The sequence below is a fragment of the Lissotriton vulgaris genome, chromosome 6, assembly GCF_964263255.1.
Source record: "Lissotriton vulgaris chromosome 6, aLisVul1.2, whole genome shotgun sequence".
Lineage (NCBI taxonomy): Eukaryota > Metazoa > Chordata > Amphibia > Caudata > Salamandridae > Lissotriton > Lissotriton vulgaris.
In genome coordinates this window covers 1,288,370,680-1,288,389,307 of record NC_141694.1, presented here as the reverse complement: position 1 = coordinate 1,288,389,307, position 18,628 = coordinate 1,288,370,680, and the positions used below count along the sequence as shown (strand labels likewise).

General features: G+C 44.4%; 1 protein-coding gene across 1 annotated transcript in view; it reads right to left on the bottom strand.

Annotated features, from left to right (window-relative positions):
• GRM1 (glutamate metabotropic receptor 1) overlaps window positions 1-18,628 on the bottom strand; it is a 1,947,075-nt gene that overhangs the window by 369,916 nt on the left and 1,558,531 nt on the right. Inside the window, exon 4 of the mRNA XM_086927421.1 lies at window positions 2,563-2,809. Coding sequence (XP_086783547.1) covers window positions 2,563-2,809 — 247 coding nt within the window. The remainder of the gene's footprint in view (window positions 1-2,562; window positions 2,810-18,628) is intronic.

The following is an 18,628-nucleotide window of genomic DNA, read 5'->3' as shown; positions in this document are numbered from 1 at the left end:
TGGGACAATAGAAGTGTGGGAGAAGCCTTGCTAAGGTCTTATCTTGGCCCAGGTGTCCTGCCATGGGAATTTCAGTAGCCCGGGCCCATAGGAAGGCCATTTTGTATTAGGGGACCACAGGGGCCTTTGTTGTCACAAGAACAGGAACCTAAGGCTCACTGTAAAGGAGGCTGCCCTCCTAGTAAATATGGTGAATACCAGAGACATCACCTGCTGCTTGGGCTTCAGCCTCTTCCCTCAGTCCCTCAAGGGTTGAACACTCCCTCTGTGCCCTACAGAAATCTTCATTGATGGGTCCTCCTTCTACATGCCATCTAGTAATGATAGGCAGGTCACCAAGGAGAGTAGCACCCTCCTCAATGGGCTCTGTTGGTGGCCACTGCAGGTGACCCATTCAAGCTCACATCTCATTGCTTGAGACCAGGAACGGTACTTTGTTCACCAGGGCCTACATGGGTCTGTAGCCAGCCTGCCTGTGATTCCACAAGGTTGACACAAACTTTGACTTTGCCCCAGTCCAGCGTGATCTATAGTAACCTTTTTACCGCTACTTGCTTTTAAGCACTTTACTGCATTTATTCTTTTAAAATTCAATATCTCAACTTCTATACATTATTTTTTTTGTCATTTTGGTCTTGTTTTGTTTATAATATAATCCATTGTTATAAACCTTTTTTTGGTGTATTCATTGTCTTACAGTGTGTGTGTGTGTGTGTGTGTATGTGTGTGTTGCACAAATACTTTAAACCAGAGGTGTCGGGTAAAGGACCTCATTTATGAAAACAACAAGAATCCACCTAGTTGCGTAAGTGAAAGTGTTCCTCACGATGGCGGGGACCACTATGTGTTTTTTAAAATACCCCTCACACACCAAAAGGACCCTTGGTGTCATGCTTCATCATGGGGTCTTCGCACCCCTCTACGGGATGCGGCGTGCTGCGACCTACGACTACGCGGGAGCACTTTATATAACCCTATCCCTAACCTCTGACGTCCTTTACCCAACACCTCGGGTTTCAGTTATAGCACATAAAAGGAGGGCGGACCTAGCTCGTAAAAAACCTCTACCTCCCCCATTCATTTGTTTTTTGATTAGCACAAATACTGCACGCATTGCCTTTTTAGATAAGCCTGACATGTTGGTGCTAAGCTACCAGAAGGTGAGCACAGGATATCTTTTAGTGTATATCTAGCTTACCCCGAGTAGGATTGTGGCATTCTGCTTGGTTGGGGTGTATACCTTTGCCAACCAGAAATCTAGTTACTAACAATGACCTGCACGTTTACCTTTCTCCCATTATGCGTTGATTATTAATGTGCTAGTATTCACTAGCGACAACCTAAGAGCCACTTAGTCCAACTACACAGGAGTGAGTACTGCACTTCGACAAAAACATCTATTGTTGTTTTAGTGGGGTTTAATTAAGCAGTACACACCACATTATAGGTCACAAATAAGAGGTGAACTCTTAACAGTAAAGTACACCCATTTTCAAGGTGAAGGTTATCCTGCAATTAACTTCACTAAATTCTATAAAAACAGGAAACACAAATGAAAATTAAATGTATGAATTGGATGATCCTCGTCATTATGTTGTAGCTACTTGGTTGATAATGGAATAGAAAAATCTAGAAAGGCCATTAGCGTCACAGCAAAGTCATTGGTATTTTAAGGGAGTGAGGGAGTTAGTCATAAAGAAGTTCATTTGCATTACGAAACCAATACTCACTCAAACTAGCACAACAATACATAAATCAGTATTAAGGTTGAGACAATACCCTTACACAGGAAGGTGGAAATTTACTTCAACATAAATATTCCTTCTTTTGGAGCAACTTGCAGCCTTTTGTGGAATTCACAAAGACTCCCATGAATATTCATGAGAAGCTGTGACTGTTGCAGTTCTCCAGGAGTGCTTATATGAATAAACATTTAGCAAACGTGTTTTCCAAAAGCACCAATGTAATGCAGGTGCATTTTTTAGCATTTTGTTTTATTCCACACGTTTTTATTTTTCCTTGTGAAGAAACCGCTTCCCACTCACCCCCTCTATTTTCTCATGCTGAAAATGAATTTACTCTTGCACCGAAAGAGTAAATATATGACAGTTTGTAGGGTGGGTAACTGTCTGCAAACCTGTGAGTTTCTGGATGTTTGCCACCTTTAGCATGAGTATCTTCCCAGAAAAGTTCAAAACATGCCCTGTGAAGATATTCCCTCATACTTAAATTTACAATGTACTTGTGAAATAAAATTGTGAGTAAATCAGTTTATAAGAGCAAATCCACGATGTTTGAAACACAGTCTGAAGTTCCCCCCAGAATGATGCTATGTCTGCACCTTACAATCATGTAGATAAGAAAAGACCTTTGAGAATTGGGTCCAAAATATCTTCCAAGACACTACAGAATATTAACTTACAATGCAAAAGAGAAGGTTCTATTAACAGCTAAATTAGAGCATTTGTCTATTCTTATTATACCATTTTATTGTAACTCTGAAGGCAGAGATATGAATTTTCAGTTTTTGGGGGTAAATAAATTGGTTCAGTGACAGTTTACCTGCCAGGAGAGTCTCCATTTTCATCAAACCATACTTGTTTTCCAGAAATTCCACGGAAGGAAGTCTTTATCAGGAACTCCAAGAGCTTGCTGCCATCGATTGGCTTCATCGCATCACAGAGACCGACATGTCCGGGGCACATGGCAAGATGCATGTCGTGCAGACCATGGGCCATTGCATAAATGGCGTTGATGACAAACCCCATCTTGCTGTCCTGGACATAATTTTCCTCCAGACTCTCATTTCCTGCAAACAAATAAATAGAGGTGCAGGGTATTAAAGGACAATCTTATGGACTGCTAATGTTGGTTCTACAATTGATACATGTCTACAAATGCATCTTCTTTAAATCCTAGTTCAAAAGAAACACTTAATAAGGGCACAGAACTGAATTGGCTAAGCTACGGTCCTCATTAAGAGAGGTCAGTTAATTTTGATAATCCTGGTTACGAAATTAGGAGTTGAGTGAAGTGAAAACCCCCCTCAAATAATAATCACAATCATTTTCAGGGTGAACCACAATAGTCACTAAATAAACCTGTGCTAAACCCTCTGGTAGCTTGGCACACAAGCATTCTGGCTTAACTTAGAGGCAATATGTAAAGTATGTATGCAGTACTCAAACAGTAATAAAGTGAAAACAAAACACAATAAAAAAAACATAATAGAAACAAGAGTACATTTTAAGAAGTGAAATGACACCTAAATGACAAACATCCAATCAATGGAACAGGAGATATGAATATTGGACGTTTGAGGTTCAACTAGTGCCCAAAAATAAAACAAATCGCCAACTGTGGTCACCTAGTTGTACTGGACTGGGACAAACTCAAAAGTTAAGGCCAGCCGCGATGGAGTGTGAGTTGGATACAGGGACAAGGCTTGTCTTGTGAAAAGTTTTACTTTCGAACTTAGGGCAGATTTATATCTTGACAGTAAGGATACTCCGTCGCAATGGTGACGGAGTATCTTTACTGCCAAGATAATGGTATGCCCATCTGATTTGTATGTGGTAAGGCCAGTGGTGTAAATATGGTGAACACTACTCCGTCTCTGCCACTGCTACAGCCCTTCGTCAGCCCACCTACAATGGCAGACCTATAGACTTGTTTTATAGTGTTACTTTAAGTGGGTGTCACAAGGAGTGCTTTAGCATTTGATTTAATGGACCTAGGTACCTGTTGTACCATATTCTAGGGGCTTATAATTAAATTACATGTATCAATCAGGGGTATGCCAATGTTATCATGTTTTAAAATAGAGACCACAAGCAGTTTACCACTGTTTAGTAGGAGTAAGGTCTGCAGAGTCGTTTGGCCCAAAACAATTGGCTCAGCTAAAAAAGGCAAAAATATGGAAGAATATCATGCAAAAGATGGTATTTTTCAACATCCATTCACATGAGATACCTTCAGACCTGGGCATATTCCGTCCAAGGAAACATCTTAGCCTCACCTGGTAATTTCAGCTTGCTTGAGCAGTTGAAAAGTATGGTTGAAATAAAATAGATCCAGTGTTCCAGAAGATCTCATGATCCTGATGCATGTGGTAACTCCATTACAAGGGAGCCAAGTGAGATAAACAATTTGAAACTGTCTTTTATTCTTGTTTATGCTTGCTTGCATTATTCATTGACATTGTTGCGTACCCTTTTGTTTGGATGGCAGTAACAATAGCCATGCATTGGGGGAGCAACCAATTTGTCTTCTTGTAATACACATGATACATAAATTTGAAACACCAATTAGGTAAGGTTTTGACGCAAATCCTAGCCAACAAATGCTAGTAGAGAGAAATTTGCATCAGAACTCATGGGTCATTGCTTGGGAACTCCCATGAACCCTCCATGGAACACCCCCTTGATGCAAAGTAGCGCAAAGTATTTCATGGCACAACTTGATGTTACTGTGGGCAACTTTTAAACTCATGTCCTGGTTTGCGTTGAATAGCAAATCTCACCCCAACACTTTTTTAACACAAATCCTGTGGAGCATATAAGTGCATCTTGGCCATAGAGTAGGCATTGGAGTGTTTATTTCTTCATCTCATCCTGTTGGCTGTTGGGACTCTAGTTCTGCCATGCAGGGAGTGCTTCCCTTTCTGTGCAAGAAAAATTTGAGTTACTATTTTACTTCTTGAAAGTACAATGACCCATCAAATTTTTTTCTCAATCAATCCTTTATCTCACACACATATTGAAAACACAAAGCATTTGATTCCATGCAGCACATGAAGCAAATGCACTTTTCTATGTATTTGTCAGGATACAGTGCAAGCCTCAACCCTGAAATGGCTTCCTTATTGTTGGTTTTTCTTTTTGCAGATCAGGTCAGCGTGACCTCAAGATTGCTGGCAAAAGTCTTGTGAGATCAATCACAAAACCAGCAATCTTTTGGACGGCCATCTTGCAGTCGGCCATCCTGATTGATTGCTGGTAAAAGCTCAGTAAAATGGAGTACTGTTAACTTGGATGAGCCCATTTATCTTGATTCTCTTCTCCGCTTGTGTCTCAGCAGGGGACACTGGCAGAGCAATTTCTGTTGCAGCATTAGACATAGTTCATTTTACCAAATTCATCTCAACCTTCCAAATATTTCATTATCCAAGGGAATGTTCATTTTTGTTCAGCATGTCACCCATCCTTCAATGTCATACATTTTTTTAAAAATATGTTGCTGCACAAAAAGGCAGAGCAACTTTCCATAATTTCTCAATCTTCTTCGTTTCAACCGCAGAGACTACGGGTAGAGCGTATTCTCACTTCCCTTCTTCCCCAACACCTTCAGGTGGAAATGCGGTATGATATTCAAGCAAATGTATTACACTAAATTGCTAGCAAATACATCAACTGTTCTTTACATATATATTTTTAACTAAATTATTGCTATTGTAACTGCATGTGTAGACTAGTTTTAAAAAACAGTCAACTCTTCCAAGGTGGCTACGAAGTGTTGACATCTCTGTATGGTCCTCTTTCTATCATTTTGTACAATTGGTTACCCCCAGCCCTTTCATTTGTTTCAGTGTCGCTGCTACAATAGTCCCTTTTCTGTTTTCATACCCAGTCCTGCTCTTGGTGCATATCAGTGTCCCAGAAGAACATCACACCAGCTGACCTGTGTAGAAGAGTGCGCCGAACATCTATACTTCTGTTCTAATTTTACTTATCAGTTGTCAGCTGCTAAGGACAGAGTGTGCCCCTTGGGGACAGAAGAGCTTGAAAATGCTTGACGTTGGTTCAGGGGTCTTTTGTAGAGAAATTGATTGATCTCTGCAAGACACATCGCTGCAGCAGCAGAAGTAATAAGATATCAGCTGTTTGCTTACATAAAAATGTTTACTTCTTTTTTTATTTTTACTAGAAAGTTTTGGAACATGAAAGTCACATACATAGTATATGGGTACATTGTGGTGCAGCATTTATAATACGCTGTGCACAAGGGGCAAACAAAGAGCTCAACACGTTGCCCTTTTGAGACTTGATAATGCATGGGTTTTTCTTGTGCTCTTCAGGTTACATAGGTATAATGTTATAATGTGATGGGTGGAAAAGGCTGATTATTGCTTTTAGTGAACATATGAAATGGGAATATAAAACAAGCATTGCCAAAGACAACAGATCTGCCTTTAATGTGATTAACACCTTAGCAGCTATGGAACGCCCAGCTCCAGTGCTGAACGTTCCATTGCGCAGGTGCAGTTGGAACGTCCAACGGCCGACGGCAGCACTCCCGAGGTAGTGGTGCCGTCGGCCGTTGGACTGGCGCAGCACTTATGAGGTTATGCGCCAATCAATCCATCAATCACTGCAGTTATGCAGTGCATGGTTACCAAGATGGGGCTTCCCAGCACTGCAGAAAAGGTAAGACCAACACAAGACATTAGAAGAATCAAGGGGCAGATTTATGAGTTCTGGCGCATCTCTGCAAATCAGCAGGGATGCACCAGAACTGATGCGTCACGCAAATCCCTCCTTGCGGCACCACAGATGCGCCGCATTTACAATGCGGCGCACCATGGTGCAAGAAGGGCAGATGCGTGACGCATCTTGTGGCGTATGGGCGGCGCATTGCTGGAGTAGCGTTGCAAGTGCGACGCAACTCCTGCAATGTACAGAGGCCACCCATACATAACGTGGTGCGTCACTCCTTACGCCTGCTTCAAGCAGGCGTAAGGATTTGATGCAGCAGCGTCGTAAAACTGACTCAGTGAAATCTTGTAGATTTCACTGCGTCAGTTTTACGGGGCTTTCCTACGAGGGAACGCCCACCCTGCGACAGAACGCCCACATGAAACCTGACGCAGGTTCCATGTGGCGCGAGCTTTACAACGTGACGCATCTGCCTAGATGCGTCACGTTGTAAATAGGTCCCAGGGATGCGCCACGTTTCCGCGCCGTTGCGTCACGCAACGGCGCCGTAAACGTGGCGCAAGTTCGACATAAATCTGCCCCCAAGTCTTCAGCTGTCTCAGAAACTCAAGAGGAGAAGTGCATGTTTGCATTCTCAACGCAAGGGAGTTCCATAGAGAACGTTCAAGACCTGAATAAGATCTGCTACCCTGCCTAGTAAGTTTATAACAAGGTAAGGCAGCTACATAAGGATTCCCAGCGCATGGATTGCTCTTGCGGGAGTAAAAGTGCACCACTGTCCTGAGATAAGTTTGAACAATGATTTTTGAGCTTCTGAAGGAGGAAGCTGGTGGATCTTCCTAACGCACTTAAGCAACAGAAAACAGAAAGCTGCAATTTCTGAAATTTGAAAGTTCATAGTGAGCATTATATCTACCCAGATGCCAAGTTCTTAACCACCTTACAAGGTGGAGGCACAGGACCAAGCTCAGTTAGCCACCATTGAGAGCACCATGTAAACAGACATAAATAAATATGTGCATGATTAGCACAATCAAGGTAGACCTATTGGCATTGCCAATTGTTGTTTTTATATAGCGGCTCGGGTTTCGCCTCTAGGCTCCCAAGATTTCATACTATAGAAAGGTGATGTATTGACTGCACTGTGTTTCAACTTCAAACTCTGTATTAAGAGCATGTGGCATTAAATCAAGTGATGCCTAAAGGCTGACATACTCATAGGGGTTCTGTAGGAAGAACTCGAGACAATCGGTTTCATTTTCTCTCTCTGACCCTTTTATGGCAGAAGCAACCTCACTCTTTCCTTCCATCTGCCCTACTCATTCTGTGTTCATGGGTGAATGAACACTGTGCCTGAATCCAGGCTGAAGAAGGTCCTAATTTTCTTAAAACATTTGAATAAAAAATATGGGCAAGTAAACACAGCAGTGCTTACATTTTCAGGAGTAATGACTGAACAGGTAACGAATTCTAAAATGATAATGTATATGAAATATTGGCTCTATAGTACACCCCTGAGCTGCAAACAATAATGTCAGTTAATGCCCTACATCCTTAAATTGTTCCTTATTTTAACTGCAGGTTCAAATGTATTTACCATCACTGCCAAATGTAAATGTAAAATGTAAATTGCTACTTGTATAGCGCACTACTCACCCGCAAGGGTCTCAATGCACTTGTACGAATACCGCTGTGGAGCCCATCCTGGCTTTCCCTGTGAGGCGTCCACTCCTGGGCACCCCCAAGGTGGAGGCCAGGCATCCTTAGCGTTGTGGAGATTAAGCAAGCTATTGGCCAGAGTCACAGAGTGGGACTCCATGATTGGAATAGGCAACGAGGCGAAAATTATCAGGTGGGTGGAATTTTGAGCCCAAGACCCGCCGAGGTGGGGAATTGAACCCTGGTTCCGGGCTAGACCTCTGCATCAGGGTCTGCCACTCTAATCATTGAGCCACACTTCTCCAAATAAGCTAGGTAGGATTCTAACAATAACAGAATGAAAAAAATGACCTGCAACTTCGATACACGAAAGACCACGAACCCTCGAATAGGAAGTTGTGTCTTGTAACCTCTTAAAATGATAAAATAAATGATGTTGCAATTGGTACACTCTGTGCTCAGCAGAATTGCATTATGGATGGTTCCAAGCAAAACTAATGACCCCACCCTTACCCGTAGATATTGTATCACTGTTGTGTGCTATTACAGGACCCCATTAAACTTGTGATGAAATATTACTTTCTTCGAGAGAGGAGCACGATCTGACCTTTTTAACACAGAACCAGCAACTTTACCTTTATTATTTCTGGGATCAGTATTCATAACAATTGACTTAAGGACATTCGTCCTATTGCCGAGGAACATATAAGAATCATACTAACTACACTATTTGACGTTTCAAACTGAACCAATTTCTTGAACTAAATGCTGTGTCGAGAGTTACAGTTGGCAAGATCTGCATCCATCTCACAGGCCGTCAGAGTGGACTAACCTCTTTGGCCTGTAACAAGAGGATGTGACCCTTTCAGTCCTTTTAGTAACGGGACAACCACCAAAACCCACAAGTGTCTGGCAGAATGCCTGAAACACTCACTACATTTAATAATCAAGTTACAATTGACTCTCGAGTAAACAATTATGTTTGAATAAAACAACCGGTTCCATGTCTGTGCCTGGAGTCTTGCTGGTTGTGTTACCTTCAATAGCTTTACGTATATTGTGAAGCTTAATAAAGACACCTCCACTCAGTGGTCAAATTACTTCTCCCTGCTTGTAGCCCTAATAGGTCCTCTAAGAAGTGTATCCACCTATCTTCGGGTGTATATATAAATTCAAAGTGCAGTTATGTCTGTTGCCTATCACTATCCTCCTCAAATGCCTACAGCAACAATCCCTGCAGACTTCCTTCATGTTCACCCAGGCGTTCCTCAAGTGTTCTAACTTGATAGCTCGCACAATGTGGTAAATAGCATGTGTCCATCACAGCCTTTTCATTTCTGTTGGTAAGTGTAAGAAATTGGATTTTTATTTGGGGTGGGTGACTGCTGATGGAGCAGGGTGTTCTGTAAATAAAACCTGCTCGGATTAAGAATTCCATTGTGTGAAAATCATTAACAGAGTTTTGAAATAAATCGAAAAAGTATCATTAACCTTTAGTTTTGGAAAAGAAAATAGGAAAGGTGCTGGAAAATGACAATGGGTTTAAGTAGGCCATAAATTATATCTGCAAGAAAGACAGCAAAGAAGGAGCAACAATTTTTATTTTCATGAGCAAATGTGAAATGGAAACGGGTTCATTGTTTAATTAAGAAATGTTAATTACATAGAATAATAGTTTAAAATTATTGTGTTTATATTAGACTAATGAAAGATTGAAATGAATTATGGAATGGAGCTTGATTTTGAGCAAATAACTGGCATCTGTTTATTTCTCCTAGAGAAAACTGCACGCTTTACAAAGAATGCCTCAAAAGCAAAAGCTGCTATTAGGGTTAATTTTGCTTTAAATGTAGAAATGCAGAACAATGTGTTTCATTCTTCGGAGATAATGATTGTGATTGTTCTTGTCAATGGCTGCTACGTGTTCAGAGTATCGGTGGAACTTCCTAACGTCCGAGGAAATATTTAGTTGTGTGGATAACTGTCCTAGTAAATGTTACAACATTTGTTCAAATGCGCGTTTGTCAAGAAAGAGAAGATTTTGATTTCCTTTGCTGAAGGACGATGATGACAGCATGAATCTAAACAAATAACTTTTGAAACAGAAGAGTGACGGAAGTGGTGTGACTTAACGCCCTATGCTTCTAGACCAATAAGGAGAGAGACTTTCCCGTATTTCGATACTTGAGTAGGGATGGACTTTTAACTTAGGGTATAACTATTAGTGATAGAATCCACTGCTCTTTCTTCTTTCCCGATAACAACTAAGGAGGTGAGCCTCTGATCTCTGGGAAGCCTACTCTGCTCTCTTCAACAGATGTGGCGCTGTAGAGGATGCTGTGAGTTTGTATAGTTCTATTGGCAGACCATAGGGTCCCAATGCCTTGCCCGAATTTATGGCGCTAATTGATTGTACCAGTTCATATTCCGTAAGTTTGCTACTTAAAAGTGTAAGGTACGGGAGCGGTCTTGCTCAGTGGATTCAGACTCTGCGGAATAAATACGTGAATTATAGGTAGCAAAGGTGTCGGCGATCACTTGGGGGTCTCGGAGATGCTCCCCATCATTTGAGCATATGGTTGTGACCTATCAATTTGCCCTGTAATGTTTATCAAGCCATGCAAGCAGTTTTCCTGCCTTGTCCTCTATCTCATACACTCTGTGTCTCTAGTCGTGGCCTTGGCCTACTCCATTACCTGGACCTGTATTCCTGTTGTTTGAAGCTTAATGTGTGTTGTGTCTCCTCGTTTTCATCTCTCACCAGTTGCGCCTCTAGATCTAAAATGTCGTACTCCAGTGCCTCTACAGCTGCCCTCTTGTCCTGCCTGTGCGCTACTATTAACGAGACGGCTTGCCCCCTTACCACCATCTTATAGGCCTCCCAAAGTGTCACTGACAAAGTAAACAAGTGTTCGTTCTCCTGAAAGTATTGGACTGTGGTTTTAACAAGTCCCTTCCTGATCTCTGGTACCTTAATATACCAGGGGTTTATGGCGATTGATCTGTTGGAGCATGGAATGCCTACTCTATATCGTACCCATATTGGGCAATGATCAGAAATTCCGCTTGCCATGTGTCTCACATCTTTAAAGTGTGAAAGGTGGGGTGCCAATGATATTAGGCAGTCAATTCTCAAGAGACTTGTGTGTGCCCCCAAGTGAAATTTGTATTCCTGTGTGTTAGGATTGAAGGTTCTCCAAATATCAATTCTCTACGCCGAGAGGAACTTCGCCAACCGGGTCTGCGAGGGGGAGTGGCAGCCTTGGTCAATCAATCAGGTGTTTGTTAAGCACAACTACTCACCAGTAAGGGTCTCAAGGCGCTGGGGGGTGAGGGGGTCGCAGGTTCCAGTCCATCTCGGAGGGGGTCTTCCGAAGAGGTTTTGAGGTTTCGTGCGAAGATGAGGAGAAATGTTATTTGTCTGAGGTGGAGTGAAAGGTCGGTCCAGGCTCTGGCCCCGCCGAAGGAGGAGCGGCCTCCCGTTCTGGGCCTTCTGGTTACAGAGGACCACGGCGTAGGACAGTTGGGCTGATCGTAGGGTCCTTTGGGGTGCGTGGAATTTGAGTTGGCTGTTCAGGTATGCTGGTCCGGTGTGGTGGAGGGCCTTTTGAACGTGGTCTAGCATCTTGAAGGTGACTCTAGCTTTGATGGGGAGCCAGTGGAGTGTGCGCAGGTACTAGGAGATGTGGCAGTGTCTTGGCAGGTTGAGGATCAGTCTTGAGGCTGCGTTTTGGATGTTCTGTAGCGTGCGGGTGAGGTTTTTGTTTATTCCGGCATAGAGTGTGTCACCGCAGTCGAGCCTGCTGGTGATCAGGACATGAGTGATGGTCTTTCTGTGTTTGAGGGGATCCATTTGAAGGTCTTACGTGGGAGGCGGAGGGTGTGGAAGCAGGAGGATGAGACGGAGTTGATCTGGTGGTCTATTTTGAGCTCTGAGTCCTGGATGATATCTAGGCTGCGTGCGTGGTCCATGGGGGAGGGCGGGTTTCTGAGGGTGGGGGGACACCAGGTGTCATTCCAGGTGTCTGGGTTTGGGCCCATGATGAGTACTTCAGTTTTGTTGGTGTTTAGTTGTAGGCAGCTGTTTTTCATCCATTTGGCAACGGCTTCTATGCCTTCTCGAAGGTTGTGTCTGGTGGTGTTGGGTTTGTTTGATAGGGAAAGGGTGAGTTGGGTGTCGTCTGCATATGACACAATGTTGAGTCTGTAGGTTCTGACGATGGGGATGAGCGGAGCAATGTAGACATTGAAGAGCGTAGGTCTGAGGGAGGACCCCTGGGGGACTCCGTAGGTGGCAGATGTAGGGTCAGAGAGAAAAGGTGGGAGTCTGACCCGGAGAGGAAGGAGCAGATCCAGTCGAGGACCTTGTCTTGGATCCCTGCGTTGTGGAGTCTGCGTATTAGGGTGTGGTGAGAGACTGTGTTGAACGCCGCAGAGAGGTCGAGGAGGATGAGGGCTGTTGTTTCTCCTTTGTCCAGTAAGGTACGGATGTTGTCTGTTGCTGCGAGGAGGACGGTTTCCGAACTGTGTTTTTTTCTGAAGCCGGAGAGGGAGGAGTCGAGGATGATGTGCTCTTCGATGAACGTGGTGAGTTGGCTTTCTCGATGACTTCCACTGGGAACGGGAGCAGGGAGATGGGTCTGTAGTTTTTGAGGTTGGTGGGGTCCGCCAAGGGCTTCTTCAGGAGGGGTTGATTTCAGCGTGTTTCCAGTCATCAGGGCGGTTGCCAGGGAGTGGTTGATGATGTGGCAGAGCATAGGTGCGATGGTGTCGGCGGCACTGTTGAAATTGTTGTGGGGGCAGGGGTCCGTGGGGGCCCCAGAGTGGATTGATTTTTTTAATGTATCTTCGGTGGTGAGGGCTGTCCAGTTGTCGATCGCTGGCTTCAGGGTGTCGGTGGTGGTTGGTGAGGGTTCAGTGTGTTGGTTGTCTTCGTCAAAGTTGTCGTGGATGCTCTTGATTTTGTGGTGGAAAAAGGTGCTGAGTTTGTCACAGAGGTTTTTTGAGGGAGGGATGTCAGTGGACTCTCTGGTGAGTTGGGCAAATTCCTTGATGATGTTGAAGAGTTCTTTGCTGTTGTGTGCATGAGTGGAGATTCTGTCTTCAATCACTTTTTTCCTCAATTTTCTTCTGAGTTGGTGGTGAGCGCTGGTGGCGGCTCTGAAGTTGGTGTGGGCTTCTGTGGATTTGGTGTTCCTTCAGGCCTTTTCGAGGTGGCAGCAAGTGCGTCTGGACTCTTGAAGTTCAGTGGTGAACCATCTAGCTTTCTTGGCATGGTTGTTGTTTTTCTTGAGGAGGGCTATGATGTTGGCTCTGTCGCAGATCCATCTGTGCAGGGTTTGGGCTGCGGTGTTGGGGTCGTCGTTTTCCACGATGGTTGGGGTGAAGTTGCTGAGTGACGAGGTTAGCTGGTCGTGGGTGATTCTGGTCCAGTTTCTTTGTAGGAGCAGGTGCTGGTGTCTGTGGATGGTGGGTGTTCTGTAGGTGAAGTGGATGCATCAATGGTCAGTCCATGGGAGTTCCGTGGTGTGGCTAAAGGTGTAAAGAGGGAGTCGAGGGTGCTAAGTGCGTGGGTTTGGTCATAATCTGGCAGAGTCCAATGTTGTGGAGGCTGTCCAGGAGGGATGTGGTGCTGGGGTCCAGTTGGTTGTCGAGGTGGAAGTTGAGGTCTTCCAATAGGGTGTAGTTGGTGGACGTGATGGCATGCAAAGAGATGATGTCCGTGATGGAGTTGGTGAAAAGTCCACGGGGTCCAGGGGGTTGGTAGAGGAGGGTTCCTCGGAGAGTGGAGGTAGGGCTGGCCAGTATCTTGAAGTGAAGGTGTTCCATCAGGTCTGTGGGCTCATCAGGGAGTGTGCTCAGGCAGAGGGTGGATTTGTGGATGATGGCGATTCCTCCTCCTGGGCGGGTGGGGCGGTCCTTCCTGGAGATCTTGTATCTTTGGGTAATGGCGATGGAGATGTCCGGTCCCGAGGTGGTGTTAGTCCAGGTTTCAATAACAAATGCTACGTTCGGGGTGGTGCTGTCGAGGAGGTCCCAGATTTCGGTGGCGTGTTTGTGTAGGGATCGGACGTTGAGGAGGGTGCATTGCAGGGGCTTCAGTTCGGTTGTATTCTTGCGGGCGGGTTGCGCTGGGTCCGTGGTCTTGGTGGTGCTGCAGGTGTGCCGGCAGCAGTGACAGCTGAAGGCCACAGCAAACGGTCTCTAGTATCACACCTCCCTACAAGAGCCTCCCCATCTGGAATTCGAGCACCAGGGCTCCCAATTCGGGCAGAGTCGTGCCCTGCAGAGTCAAGGGGATATACACAGAGAGGATGTTGATTGTCTTCCCTTCCCATTTGCCCGAGAGGGCCGCATTTCTACCCTATTTTTCTGGCCGTATCTTGTCAACAGTGAGGGCGAACCATTTCTTGAGGAGTACACCCGTGCCCCTGGAACCAGATGTGTACCCTGCATGCACCCCCTCCCCACAGCAATAAAACACAGTATCAATAATTAAACAGGCCTCAGCACCCCAAGTCAACAACCAGTCTGAGCAAACAGGGACAATGGTAATCTGAATGAAGCATGCACCCCACCTCATCGTGCAGGTCCCAGGGCTTATGAGGAAAAGCATATCAAATTTCCTGTGGACGCACTGATAAGTCCTCCAGCTGGGTAGTATCTTCTGTGGAGTGCCCACCAGATTCCGTAGATCTTTTCTTTTGCCTCCCTCAGTGTGTCCTGGGATTAGAGCCACCCACTGTTCGCCATCCTCAAGCCATTCCCATGCTGCCTCAGGTGCCATGAAAAACCATGCCTTATTCTCAGATTCAATATGCAACAGCGCTGGGAAGAGCATTGAGTATTTCACTCCCTTTTACTTCTTGAACTCTAGACGGCTTTGTCTCTGTACCTTGAGGGTAAAGTCGGGGAAAAAGGTGATGTTTGCATTCTCGTAGAGCACTGTCGGAGCAGTACGGGCTGTCTGTAGCACCACATCTCGGTCTCGGAAGTTAAAGAGATGAGCGATGATATTCCTAGGTGGAAAAAATAAATAAAACAAATTTTTTTTGTTACTTACCTAAAATCATCCGTTTGCCCCTTTTTATGACCCCCCCTACCCCTCCCCGCTCCACATCACCGCCCGGTGGCACGCCCTAAACGGGCCGTGGCTGGTCCAAGGAGGACCTGGTCTGGCAGTTCGGGCTGGACTGTTCCCATTAGGAGCAGGGTTAAGACTGATTTGCATATGGCTGGGTTTAAACTGGAATGGCATGGGGAGCAAAAAAACAATGGATTCCAACCTAGATCTCTGTACTGGGGTGAATGTTTGACATTGTTCAACATTCTGCCATCAATAGATTTTTTTGCATTTTTTACAGAAAGTCGGAAATTTTACGTCCCAACCCCTTAATACCTGCAGCCTGTATCCTGGGTCACAGAATAAGTTGTAGCTGGCATTTGGTCTTTGTGTATTACTGCCAGACAGGGAGACAGAGAAGAATAGGTGTTGGTAGGATGGGCCATCTCTGACTTTATGAGGGGATGGAGATGTCACCTATTACACTTGCACATCACAAAGATTATACCTCAGCACACTCACAAAGGGTTTTACACTAGTCCTTTGCGCCCCCAGACTAACTGGTGCCAGGGCAGAGTTGCAAGAAATTCTAGATACCTCTGAAGGACACTAGACTAGAAGGTTCTCTCATTTCAAATTGGGCACCAGGTATAAATAGAAGACCCTCAGATTTAACGGTTCAGTACACATCTGGACCTTTGGAAAACTCAGAAGAAGGACTGCTGTGCTGCTGTGCTGCAAGAAGGACTGTTACTCTGCTGCCTTGTTGATTGACTGAGTCAGACTAACTGGGGCCAGGGCAGAGATGCATGAAATTCCAGATACCTCTGTAGGACACTAAAAGGTTCTGACATTTCAAAGTGGGCACCAGGTATAAATTGTGGACCCTCAGATCCAACTGTTCAGTACACATCTGGACCTTTGGGAGACTCAGAAGAAGGTTTGTTGTGCTGCTCTGCTGCGAAAGGACTGCTACTCTGCTGCCTTGCTGCCTACGTGAGAAGGACTGGACCTGTATCTTGAACTCAAGACCACCAGAGTGACTCCAGGGCGTGTTGGCTGGCCTCATGATCCGAGCCTCTGGAACATAAAAGGCTCCAACCACCTTGAACCCTACACCTGGCCTCTGCCTACTGTGAGCTCTACCCTCTCCCAAGTGATGCCACTCCAGTCCTTGGAAAAAGGCCAAATGGTGCTATGCCAGGCCTACTCTGGTCCTAGCAGAACTGACGCAGTGCCTCACACGTCTGCATCAGACCTCTGCTGCGTAACATATCCCCAGTGCAGGACCTCACAGTTTCTCAGACTAGCTGCTGCACAGCGCATTCTTGATGCAGGATCTCCCATCACTGCCCCACATGTCCTTGGGACGACCACTGCTTAACGCCTCTTCAACAGGACCTTGCATCACAGCCCAACTGCTCCTCAGAATATTAACTGTATGACGCACCCTCAACGCAGTACCTCGCCAGGCTCCGCAACCAGTTTTTAAGGTTCTTTGTTCAGCGGGACTAACTTGATTCCTGTAACTAACCTAAGCTCCATGATAGTCGGCCTAAACTTGTGACTTTGTCCCCATCCAGCATGACCAGATAACCCCAGTAGGTGCTTTGTGCTATTTTTACCTCCCTCTTTAAAATTGCAGATCTCCAGGTGGGCTAATTGGATTTTTGTTGTTTTGTGTCAAATCATTTATTACATTTTAGTCAATTTTTCTAAATTGGTGTGGGATTTTTCTAGTGTTGTGTTTTTACTTAATTACTGTTTAAAGTGCTGAATAAATACTTTGAACATTGCCTCTAAGTTAAGCTTAACTGCTTTTGTGCCAAGCTCCCTGAGAGGTAAGCACATGTAAATTAAGGTTTGCTTGTGTTTCACCCTGACAAGAATTGTGGTTGCTGCTTGAGTAGGGTTCACCCCTCCTTAACCAGTGACCCAATTTCCTACACACCATTAAAACAAATATGTATCTTGTTGAGATCCGTCCGACATCGTAATCGGCTCCATAGTGCTTTCATTGTGTAGGGGCATAGGACCAGATATTGCAAAGTGCTTAGCTCATGTATTATCTTGGCCAAGATTTTCAATAATACATAATGAAGACCAGTTGGCAAGTGAGGGTGCACACTGTTTTTTACTACAACGGATGCTGTGGGGATAGATGTAGATGTATGTGTAAGTATATATAGATGTAAATACATGTATATGTGGGATGCTAATTTCCACAGGCCTAAAGATAGATTTGGGAGCGTTTATATATCGTCTAACAAAATGACTCATATTTTAATCCCAAAATCCAAAGCAAAACTATGCAAAACTAATTAACAAAAAATAAATTAAGATATGCAAAAATACTAAAAGTATCTTAAAAATGCAATATTGTGCCAGGAAAAGTTCAAATATTGTCCTGCAAAATGTCCTTGTTGTTGCCACAAATTTCCGAAGAGTCTGATTGCTGTGCTGGTTCTTGTTCTCTCATTTTGATTTTCCTATCCCCTGGAGTGTTTTTTTACACTTTCCCTCATTTATGTGCTCCTCAAGGTTTCTTTACAATCCAAGAAGTATGACCTACTCATGAAGAGGCAAAAAATGACCTGTAATTATCTAGCCCTGTGACTCTTTACAACCAAGGTCAATAAGCAATATTAGAAAATTCTTGACTTTGCAGCGGGACTTTAAGATGTGGAGAATTGTTATGTATTCGTATTTTGGTGCATTATTAATAACGAGCAGAAGGCAGATTTACATTTGATTAGACATGCATGTATTCATAGGGTCACATTACGGAAGAGGGGAGGAGAGGATTGGAGTTGGTCCAGCATACTCTCTCCCAGTTGTTATAGTCAAAACCTCTGGTGTGCAGTTCCGAAAAGTGGTCCAAATAATCCCTTATGTTAAGACAACCTCACTAGAATCAGACACAGAATTAATATTTAGGAGTAGGGCCCCGATGTAGGTAAAATTGATTTACCGATTTTAAATTACCGAATTTTACCGATTCGGTAATTTAAAATCGGTAAATCAATGGGTCCGATATGTAGGTATTCCAGATGTGCTGGAATACCGAATCGGATGAATTCGGTATTTACCGATTCGGTGAATACCGAATCGGTAATGCCCATTCATTCCTATGGGCTTTGAAGCCCATAGGAATGAATGGACATTACCGATTCGGTATTTACCGAATCGGTAAATACCGAATTTCTCAAGGGTGCAGGGGGTGTCACTTTGACACCCTCTGGCACCCCCAAAACAGGCACGGGTGCCATGTGGCAGGCATACCTGCCCTAAGGGCAGGTCTGCCTGTCACATGGCATAGGTGTGCATGCACACATGTGCATGCACACCGGAATCGTTATTTTACCATCAAATAGGATTTGATGGTAAAATACCGATTCGTTAAGGCTCCTGGGACTCTGAAGAGTCCCACCTACATATGGGTGGCTCCGAATCGGTAAAATTACCGAATCGG